General features: G+C 39.5%; 2 protein-coding genes across 2 annotated transcripts; both read left to right on the top strand.

Moving 5' to 3' along the window:
* Window positions 1–750: 750 nt before the first annotated feature.
* pgam1b (phosphoglycerate mutase 1b) lies at window positions 751–4,589 on the top strand. Its single transcript, XM_082535794.1, has 4 exons — window positions 751–1,144; window positions 1,981–2,255; window positions 2,367–2,547; window positions 3,940–4,589. Exons 1-4 carry the CDS (start codon window positions 1,006–1,008, stop codon window positions 4,107–4,109), a joined length of 765 nt encoding a protein of 254 aa, XP_082391920.1. The 5' UTR covers window positions 751–1,005; the 3' UTR covers window positions 4,110–4,589.
* Window positions 4,590–5,399: 810 nt separating this feature from the next.
* exosc1 (exosome component 1) lies at window positions 5,400–11,082 on the top strand. Its single transcript, XM_082535508.1, has 8 exons — window positions 5,400–5,488; window positions 6,669–6,784; window positions 6,970–7,044; window positions 7,143–7,231; window positions 8,919–8,952; window positions 9,070–9,120; window positions 9,569–9,653; window positions 10,014–11,082. Exons 1-8 carry the CDS (start codon window positions 5,461–5,463, stop codon window positions 10,118–10,120), a joined length of 585 nt encoding a protein of 194 aa, XP_082391634.1. The 5' UTR covers window positions 5,400–5,460; the 3' UTR covers window positions 10,121–11,082.
* The last annotated feature ends 308 nt before the right edge of the window (window positions 11,083–11,390 follow it).

Here is an 11,390-nt window from a genome sequence, read left to right as displayed (position 1 = left end):
AAAAAAAAGTGACAAAACTGACTCACCTTTTGTATCAGTGATTGATTTTTATAACCCAACAGGTGTTTTAGATTTTACACAATAGTTCTGCTGTCATTTTTTACTTTTACTGGTAATCTATATGTGTCTAAATATGTGATGAGGCTATAGTGTTTATTATTAATATGATACTAGTGGTGCTTTAGTGGTGTTTCTAAAATTGTCTCCTTCATGTTAATAAAGTGCACAAATATCTATAACATCTTTGAATATAATGCATTTAAGTAAATTGTCTACAGTGACCTAAAGAATTATGAAAGTAACCGATTATCGCATTTTTGACAGTGGCAACAGAAACTATGTAGACTAGCTTTGAGATTATGGCACAGTCTTATGTTTGGATCATGTTTCACAGATGCTACCATTGACTAATGGTTCTATCTTAAATATGATCAATCTTTCGCTCTCCGTGTATTTATATTGTATAAATTCAATAACCAGTAACTGGATTTAATCAACAGTAACAAATTTGAAACTTCGTCTCTCTCCCATGTGTCTCCCTCTGCTCTCTTCTCTTGCCACTCATTAAACTGAATTGAATATATGTTTCTAACTTAGTGAGGATATGCGATATATGACTTTTTTTTTTCAACGATTAAAATGATCATTCGTGATTTTTTTACAGGCACGTGCTAACATGATGCACAAACACCGGTGTGGACGTGCCGCTGTGCGCATCTTCCTGCCTCCCCTCCTCCATTGAACGCAGCACGCCTTCTGATTGGTGGAAACTAGCAGGAAGAGAGGAAGAGGACTCAAATCTTGAGAGCTGTCAAACTGGGCTACTCGCTAACCTTCCATCACACGAGCTCACATTTAGCAATCACCCGCCTGTTGCTTTGTAGGAACGTTTGGGGTTTCGGTGAAGCCCGGCTAAATCTGAGACCGTTGCTTCTGCTGCCTTTTAGGAGGAGTCACTTTCCCCGAAGTTCCCGGAAATACAGCGTAGAGGACATTGGTGTGAGGATGGCTGCGTACAAGATTGTCCTGATCCGCCATGGAGAGAGCTGCTGGAACCAGGAGAACCGCTTCTGCGGCTGGTTCGACGCGGACCTGAGCGAGACCGGGGAGCAGGAGGCAAAGAGGGGAGGACAGGCCTTGAAAGGTACGGTATCAGAAAATGTCAAGGCCTAATCGGGCTTTCTCTCGGTCACTGGATTAAGCCACAGCAAGCCGGTGCTTACGCAACTTTGTTGAATGGGGAAACCGGTGGTAGGCCCAGTGCGGCAGAAGGGATGGAGTCATTTCACGGGTTGTCCCGCAGTCTGCTGGGCCACACGGTCACTGCTTCAAATTAAATGCTACTGGAGTTTTTTTCCATTAGCTTCTCTCCCACCGGGGCAGACGGTTTGGCGCCTCCTGGTGCAGCAACATAGCCTCTAATTTTCATTCAAAGAAAGCAATTCTTATTTGTGGTGTTCTTTAACCACAGAAGTATTTTGGAGAGTCATAATATAATTAATTTAGTCTTTGACGATCTTAAGTGTGTTTGTATTTATCAAAAATAATAATAAAAATCCATAGCTTTTAGAAATGAGCATATGAATTAAAACTGGAGCATATAACCAGGCCAAAGATGCTTTTGTTTCCAGAGGGCAGAATATTACTGTTTGCTGAGTCATCATGCTGGATTCACTCTCACACACACACACACACACACACACACACACACACACACACACACACACTCACACACTCCTGCTGTTTTTTTTATGACCTAAAAATCCCAAACAGGCACATCTTGCAGTGTTAAGTCTGCCAGTGCCTTGCGGCCCCTGACCAAGAAAAATCACATGCAACTGATAAAAGAAGGGCAATAAAACATGAAGGTATCTATTATTTGATCCTGTGAATGGTAGCTGCAGTAGTATTCCTTCATGAAAAATATGACAAACTGTTTTGAAATACACGTCTCAAAATGTCATCTCTATTTCCCCTCAGATGCTGGCTATGAGTTTGACATTTGCTACACATCTGTCCTAAAGAGGGCCATCCGCACTCTGTGGTTTGTCCTGGATAGCATCGACCAGATGTGGCTGCCCGTCCACCGGACCTGGCGCCTCAACGAGCGTCACTATGGTGGTCTGACTGGGCTGAACAAGGCTGAAACGGCAGCCAAACACGGGGAAGCCCAGGTCAAGATCTGGAGGCGTTCTTTTGACATTCCTCCCCCACCTATGGATGAGGGACATGACTATTATCAGACCATAAGCAAGGTAACCGCTCGGGGAAATTATGACAAGTTGACTCTTTTCGTTATTGCTTCAATGTAACCCTGCGTTGCTGAAACTATTTTGACAACACCGACTTCTTCTTTTTCCCTGTAGGACCGACGTTATGCTGACCTGACAGAGGACCAGCTCCCTAGCTGTGAGAGTCTTAAGGACACCATTGCTCGGGCACTTCCTTTCTGGAACGAGGAGATCGTGCCACAGATCAAAGAAGGAAAGAGGGTGCTGATTGCTGCCCATGGCAACAGTCTCCGTGGCATTGTCAAGCACCTGGAGGGTAAGGAGTAGAGGAGAAACTTGTGAAACATTTCTCAGCACTAAAAACACCTTTCAGTGTTATTTCACTTACTATGAGTCAACAATGAATTGAGTTACCTGCTAAACCTTCATAAAGGCCAATATTTGATCCATCCATTTGGGTTTTAGGGAAGTCAGAAATTAACTTATAGACAAGAGTGTAGAGTTATTAGCTGTTGCAGTGGGTTAACTAGCAGATTGTTATTGGTCTAGGTGGCCACATTCCTAATAGTGCAGACACCCAAGTTTATGACTGTGATAACTTGAGAGTTACACAGTGTTGTTTTTTGAAATTATACCATAGAGGCATCTACTAAAAATCTCAGGCAAGTTCGAGTCCTGGTGACCTTGACCTCAAGGTCAGAGGTCACCAGGAGCAGCACCATAGGAGCAGCTATTAAATTTTTTTGAGTTTGAATCTGTGACCTTGAATTCAAAGTCAAGGTCATAGGTCACATTTTCTGAAAATCTTGTAAATGCAATAACTCAAGAAGGAAGTCACCTAAGATTTTCAAATTGATCTAGTTGCAGGCTGAGGGATAGGCAGTATTTTGTGTTCCAAGCAGGTTTATTTTAGTTCTTAAGTTGTGAATTTTAATGTAACATGTTAGATTTGTATTGTTGATTGTCATTTATGCTTAGAAATATTTACTTATATATGCTTAGAGTTTTGTAATTAGTTGTAGATTGGTAGAGGTTTTGATCCTTGATAGTCTGCAAACTTTGTGTGTATTAGACAGCACTTTGGGAGCATGAGAGGTCATACCGTGTCTTATTGTTTTATGGTAGGATTAACGTAGCTACGTCTGTTCTAGTCTAAGTGCTCTTTGTTTAGATGAACTGCAGGACTTCCTCACCGTGTTATCTAGGATGAACCATCTAGGGTGAGGGGGAGGCTACCCTCTTCCTGACCAAGGATGTTTGACCCTTTGATCAGCAACACACACACACACACACACACACACACACACACACACACACACACACACACACACACACACACACAAGGTACTCTTTGTTTGTATGTAGACGTCGTATGTTAATGAACCTATGCATATTCATGTAACCTCAATAAAAGGACAGTGTTACGGGAGGACGGACGAGACCAACTGGAGTCAAGCGGTTGTCCAGTTCTCTCCCGTGCACGAGTACCATGAAGAAGTTTGCCTACTTGTGTCTTGCTTAGCAGTGTAATTATATTGTCTTAACGTTCCAGCGAATAGGTTCAAGCTACAAACCTAACATAACAGTTTAACAATCATGTGTTTATCTAACAAAGCTATCATCCGCTGTTACGCATTTTAACGCGGTCTAAAGCAGCAGCAGCTACATTGAAATGAGTTACAGCTTTGTGTCTGTCATTGTTTCATAGGTATGTCAGAGGAGGCCATCATGGAGCTGAACCTGCCAACAGGCATCCCCATCGTGTATGAGCTGGACAAGAACCTGAAGCCTATTGGACCCATGCAGTTCCTGGGAGATGAGGAGACTGTAAAGAAAGCCATGGAAGCTGTAGCTGCTCAGGGCAAAGCCAAGAAATAGACTTGTCCTTCCTTTGGGAGTAAAGATCAATCATCTGCTTTTTTTTTCTTTTTCTTTCCCCATCCAGTTTTGAAAGGGTCATTTACTGTTTATGTCATCGCAGACTTGAGCACAGGTAGACACACAATGTGCACTTTATCTTAATACCACCCATTTTTCACAAAAATGTACAATCTGATGTTTAATTTGACTGCTCTTTACTTTGTTACATACTGAAACACACATTTCATTATTAGACTGTGGATATAAGTTGTAATGTGGTTTAAGCACTGACCAAATATAAATTAGGGACCAGCAAACGCACTACCCCAGCAGAGTTCCAAGTATTCTTTCCAATTTACAATCCATGTAGATGAAGCGCAGCGGAAAAACCTACAGTTACACTGGCTATGTTAAAGTGTGAGCAGACTTGCTCTAGACTGCTGAATATTGTTTGCTGTGGCATTGTGCTTAAAAATTAATAAATGTTGTGAGTCATTATGCAGTGTACTGTGTGTGATGTCATTTTTTTTTTCCAGGACAACTGCACTTTTTTTTTTTTTTTAATATGGTAACTGAGAAATTTGTCTCAGTAAAAGGCAAATATTGAAATGCACTTTATCCAGTTCCCTCACTAAGTAAATGCAATTAGCAGAAATGAAAAGTTTGTTTTAATTGCCTTATGTGATAGTCCTTGTATTCACACTTTTCTGTCACAGTAACTGCTACTTCAGCAGCTGTTCTGTTGGTTAAACACATTTGTATTTCTTGTATGCATCCATAGATCAACACGTTTCACACGAGACTCTGATAACGAGTTTTGTAAACTGCAACCAATCGAAAATGTGAGAGATTGTTTTAGTTTGTGGGATTGGGGGGGCAAGTTTTTTTTTCTCTCGAAGGTTTGAGATGCACCGTAACAGAGGACTATCATAAACATGATTATTTTGAAGAAATGGCTCCTTGGTGGCAATTTTCCGATTATATGATGTTTTTAAAACCATGCTCAGATAAAGAGATTTTCAATAAAATAATCTACAATTAAATTTACATTGTAGGGAAGTAATAAACCTAGTACATCCCAATACTGTAAGTAGCTAACTTTCATAATAGAGGTGGGTAGATTGATACCAATATCGATCGTATCAATAAGAATGCTGGTACTGGTGTCAGATACTTTAGCATCAGATTGCTACCAAAATCTGCAGTATCTCACTGACGTATTTCAATCATGTACCCGCCCATGTGTGGCTCAACAATCATGGCGGATCAACGCATTTTGTTCCGCTGACGCTAGTGACTCTGACCAATCAAAATCTTCCCAAGCCCTTCGTCCTAACCAATAGGCTGCCTACGTTCACCTCTCGAAAACATGTCGCCGATGAAGCTGTGCGTTCCCGGTAAGTCCCGTAATTTTGTCTCTAAAAGCGCTTAAAAACTAAATATACCGGTGTGTAGATTGTATTTTGGGATATGTAAACAGATTTAACAGCTTTAGCGTCATTTTCTATTAGAAAAGGAAGTTAAACGGCATTCCGAGCGTGTGAAACCCTGGTCATTATTTCCAGCTGCCATGCGTGGAGTAGGCTTTGGCTTCCCGTACTTGTAACGCTGTAGTAACTTATTTTATAATCAATCACCTGTTGGATCAGCTGACTGTCAGATGGAGTCGGGGTTTTCAGCTCTACCGTATCATGGTCTTTTACCGTATTTGCAGGGCTGTGAGTTATTGACTTTGGCTTTCCACTGCTGATGAGACCCGATCCGCAGCCCTGCCCATCTCCTCGGGCAAGATAACGCATTCCTAAGCTTTGTTTTGTCACACCCGTGGGAAAGCTGCATGTCTATCCGGCGCATGGCAGTAGTGAACCTTAAATGAGTTGTCAGCAGGAGTAGCATTTAATTTCATTCTAATTACGGTTGAAAAAGCGCAAAGTAGCAAGATAATTAATTGTAGTGCAAGAAAAATGAAGGGTAGTAATGTGTCACATGACATAAATTATGTTTTGTGTTTTAATCTTATTGTCCATGATGTGTTTTGTGCTTAAGGGTTGCAGATACATTGTTAGTCCCACAATGCTGTTACATCAAAGCATCCTCAGTTAGTCTCTCCGTTTCAGTTAGCAGATGATAACCAAAATAAGGGAAACTATTATTATTGTTATTATTCTTTAGTTATATATTATATAGTCTATGTTGACAATTGTAACAAAATATTCTGTTACAATGCTGGATGCTTATATTAAACATGGACAAAGTTTTAAATAATGATATGTACAGATCATCCCTGTAAGCCAGTAGCTCATTTTCAGTTTTTATTCTACGGTACTTCTGGATCTTTGTTTTGTCCTCAAGAGAGGGAGGATGTTCAATCTGTCTGATAAAGATGTCAGATAAAGATGGTTGATGGAGATGTGAAAAGGCTGGGTTCAGATATGGAGCCAAGCATAAGATAAAGATTATTTTTGGTGATGACTCATGCAACAATGTTTTTATTTTAATTCATTTTTTTAGAAGGAACAGTGCATCTCCAGAACCCAAACACTAACACAACATCTATGTCTTTTTGTTTGTACTTAGGTGACAAACTATGCAGCGCGGAAGACTGTATTCCTGGCACAGGAGTATACCTGCGACATGGCTACATATACTCGTCACTAGCAGGCTATGTGCTCAGGAAGAATGAGGGAGAGGAGGTAAGGGGTGTGGGTAAGACAGGGGAGGGGAAAGTTTGTTCAGCAGTGAGACAAGTACAAATGCCAGACTAAAGGTATTTTTGCAATGTCTGTTGACGTGAGTGAGCTGAACTAGTTTTGTTAATGTCTTAAGTGATTTGTACATCATATGGATAACTTCTACTGGGATTATTTTGTCTCCTTAGTTACCAGTGATTTCAGTCGTGAGGGAAACAGAAACACAACTGCTGCCAGATGTAGGCGCAATAGTCACCTGTAAGGTATGCAATAGAATAAGAAACTGTTACTACCGCTGGATGTTCTGAGTAAATATTCGTGCACAGTTTACAATCTGTTTTATTTATTTTTCATTTAACAGGTAACCAGCATCAATCCCAGATTTGCCAAAGTCCACATCCTTTATGTAGGTTCCACACCGCTGAAGGACCGCTTTAGAGGCACTATCAGGTAACCACAAAAACTGAGCCAGTTTTTGTCTAATATTATACTGGAGACTGTTCAGTACAATTCAGTTTTATTTATACAGAGTCAAATCACAATAACAGTTGCCTCAAGGTACTTTATATTGTAAGGTAAAGACCCTACAATAACACAAAGAAAACAGAGAAAACCCAACAATCATATGATTCCCTATGAGCAAGCACGTTAGCGATAGTAGGGAAAGAAAAACTCCCCTTTAACAGGAAGAAACCTCCAGCAAAACTAGGCTCAGGAAGGGTGGCCAATAGGATAAGATGGGGACTGATTATTCCAGACCTTGTATGTGAGGAGCAGGATTTTGAATTCAATTCTGGATTTAACAAGGAGCCAATGAAGAGAAGCCAATATACGAGAAATCTGATCTCTCTTTCTAGTCCGTGCCAGTACTCTTGCTGCAGCATTTTGTATTAACTGAAGGCTTTTCAGTAAGTTTTTAGGAAATCCTGATAATCATGAATTACAGTCGTCCAGCCTAGAAGTAATAAATGCATGAACTAGTTTTTCAGCATCAGTCTGAGACAGGATCTTTCTCATTTTGGAAATGGAAGAAAGACATCTTACATTTTTGTTTAATATGTTCATTGAAGGACATATCCTGGTCAAAAATGATGTCTTTAAGACATTCTCGTAGTTTAACAAATTGGTGTGCGCTATCTGGCTTAATAGATAAATGAATGAATAGATAAAGTCTAGTGTCATCTGTATAACAGCGGAAATGTATGCTATGTCTTCTAATGATACTGCCTACGGGAAGCATGTATAATGTGAACAGAATTCTAGAATGGAACCCTGTGGAACGCCATAGTTATTCTTCCTATCTGAAGAGGACTCTCATTTACATGAACAAATTGCAGTCTTTTAGATACGATTCAAACCGCTGCAGCGCAGGACCTTTAATACCTACAGCATGCTCTAACTGCTGTAAAAAATGTTATGGTCACAGAGATGTGTCCACTGTCAGAGGCCATAAGAAGCTCAATTGTAACCTTCACTAAAGCTAATTCTGTAAAGAAACTGTTAGAAATACCAGGTAGGTAAGAATGAAGAAGCCTTTTTAAAGTTGCTGTTATCCTATGATTGGACTTAAACATACATAAAAATAGTAATTACTGCCTCCAGATTTTAAGATGAATTCAAAAACACATTTTTTTCTACTGTTTTTTTTTTTTCCAAAATAAAAATTCATCTCATTGTAATTCTCACCAGTACTTGCCCAGCTAGTCTTATTCAAATTCAAACCGATGAGTTGATTTAAAAACAACGAAATAAACTCATTAAAGTCTCTACTTAAACTCCAATATATGTATGCCAAACTTTCAGACTGCTAATCATGTGAGATGGGCCTGAGGCGGCCAAAAGCAGGACCTGTTTTAACCCTCTCAGGCTCAAATTAAACTTTTTGTTGCTAATGCACAACCAAGTCCTGCAGTGGTACTTCTGAGTAAAAAAAACTCATAAAATATGTATGTGGGGTAATCAGGTTGTTAGTTTTTAACTGCTGCAAATCGGCAACGCCTGCCTCGAGAGGGTTAAGGAGGTGGTTGTAGAAAATGCTCATAGCCGCTACCGTACAGATCTAACTCCAGCGTGAGGCAGGGTTTTATGGACATAATATTCTGGCCTAAACACAAACTCACTCTCTGTTTCTCTACAGAAAAGAAGATGTGCGTGCAACAGAAAAAGACAAGGTCTGTTTGAATTCCTGTTTTCCACTCACATCTTTCATTAGTTTCTTCTGCATATAATAATTTTTATTAAAATAAGGTGACATGTTTATTTGTAACCGTTTTTCTTCCTTGTTACAGGTAGAGACATACAAAAGCTTCAGACCCGGTGACATCGTCTTGGCAAAAGTTGTATCCTTCACATTATTATGCCGTCACTGGTGGTTTTGAACCAGCGCATGCTTGTCATTTCTTTTTCTTTTTTTCAACATTTACATAATTGTGGACTCTGAATTCATTCCCCAGGCTGAGACTGTCAACAACAAGTTTTCCTTTTTTCATTTCAAAATGTGCTTGAGGGAGAATATTTGTCACAGTCAAAATAACCCCTGTGCCAAAAATGTTAATAAGAGTGAACGATGAATGACTGGAAAGTATGCAGGTCATATGTAACTTTTATTTCTTCCTGGAAACACATCAGGTCACCAAGACACGGCTTAAAAAACAAAAACAAAACGTGATGTGTAACATGTAAACGTTTCATCATCTGCCTTTACAAATTCACCTTTCCATTTCTGGAATAAGAATTTTTTAAATCCTGATTTGTATCCATTGATAAACCTTGACGTGACTGTGTCAGATTTCTCTTGGTGATGTTCAGTCTAACTACCTGTTGACAACAGCAGAAAATGAACTGGGAGTGGTCGTTGCACACAGTGAAGCAGGTAAATATCAAATGCATAATATGGCCATTGGCCTTGAAGCGCTGGAGAATTCCAGCACCGTGCTGCACAGAATACTAGCACCCTGTTGGACCACAAGGTGGTGCTATCTGATGGATTATCTTTCTACAGAAAAGCATTTGTTAGGTTTGTTATTGCCACTTGAAGACTGTGACAACACATGTGAGAAACATGTATCAGTCTTCTTTTAAACTACCACTGCTTTTTGCAGAATTATAATTGTGCCTAAGTATCAAAATGTCTGATTCACTAATCTGTTAGCTGTGAAGTAATTTATTGTTGGTTAATAATGTAATCTTGATGTTTTTTGTTTTTTTTTCACTCTGTTTTTCTGTATCCCAGGTGCTCAGATGGTTCCCATCAGCTGGTGTGAGATGCAGTGCCCACTTACGCACGCCAAAGAGTTCCGTAAAGTAGCGCGAGTGCAACCCGAGTACCTACAAGCATGAGTCTGGAAATTCCTTCCTATCACAAGGAACGCACAACCCCGCCCGTCTGTCCTTCAGTCACTCCTGTCAAGTAGCTTCCCAGCTCTGTTTTTCGATGCTATCTGAGTAATGATTCACAGATTACTTCTGGTTTCGCGTGTCTTAAGTGTTTTGCAGAAAGCTGTCTTTCATCTGTCCATGCTGTTTATTTAGTCATCTTTTCATTGTGTTGGATTAAAACCACTGAACAGAACAATTTAGAAAAAAGTGGTTAAATTCCAAACAATAGCAGGTGTTGTTAAATCCACATGCCAGAAATGTGGGTGTGAAAAATTGCCTTTAAATTTTCTGACAGCAATCATATTAGAACTGTATCAGTTCACTCAACGTGTTGCATTGCAGCTGCCAAACTGTCACAAACCTGAAAACTGAAAATTGAGCAACTAGCCAAATGCAGGAGTCACTTAGTTTTACTGTTAAGTATTACAGTTAGAAATGTGGCAGGTCATCGGGTTGGTTAGTCGATAAATGGATGGATCTTTGACATAAAGACAAAACTGGACTCTTTTATATCCATTTTATATCTGGAGAGGTGAGAAAAGTGACCCTGATCCAACCAGAAATACTACATAGGTAGCAATGTAGTTTTTCTGCTGAGATATCCATGCAACTAACCTGATTGGCCACGTTCATAAAAGTGAAAGACTTTGAGCTGAAAAGACTGAGCTCTTTTTTTTTTTTTGTTCCTTTAAAACTTTTCAGTTTCTAGTAAAATAAATGTGATTAAAAGAATGGAATACTGAAGTACTGCATACGATAGTCAGATATTTTTGATTTCCAGCATATTAACTCAAAGATTATAAGCGAAATACAAGAAAGCAGTAATACTAACATTTTCTTTGATATATACTGGACTTCTCTTATTCTTTCTTTACTGTACAGAAGATGTGCAAGAATGAAATAAAACGACTATCCAAACCATCTGTGCAAGGTTTCCTCTTTACACACATTCATAAGATCACAATGAGAATTTTGATTACTTCCACATTGCTTTGCAAATTAAAATCATTTGACAATTATTATATTCTGTGTTTTACAATTTTGTGGCCCATGCTTTTGTAAACAGACCGTTAACACATTTAACTCAATATATTCTAACCGAACTCTTTCTCAGGTGCACCATGCTGGCACTGGGTTCATCAACCCTTTTGGCTTCTCAAGTGCTTTAATTCCTTTTCACATAGAATCTACAAGGTGTTCAAACCGTTCCTCAGAGTTTGGTTAATGTTAA

This window comes from Aulonocara stuartgranti (assembly GCF_965226115.1).
Source record: "Aulonocara stuartgranti genome assembly, chromosome: 6".
Lineage (NCBI taxonomy): Eukaryota > Metazoa > Chordata > Actinopteri > Cichliformes > Cichlidae > Aulonocara > Aulonocara stuartgranti.
Note: the sequence above shows the minus strand (reverse complement) of the source record. Positions and strands in the feature narration are given on the sequence as shown.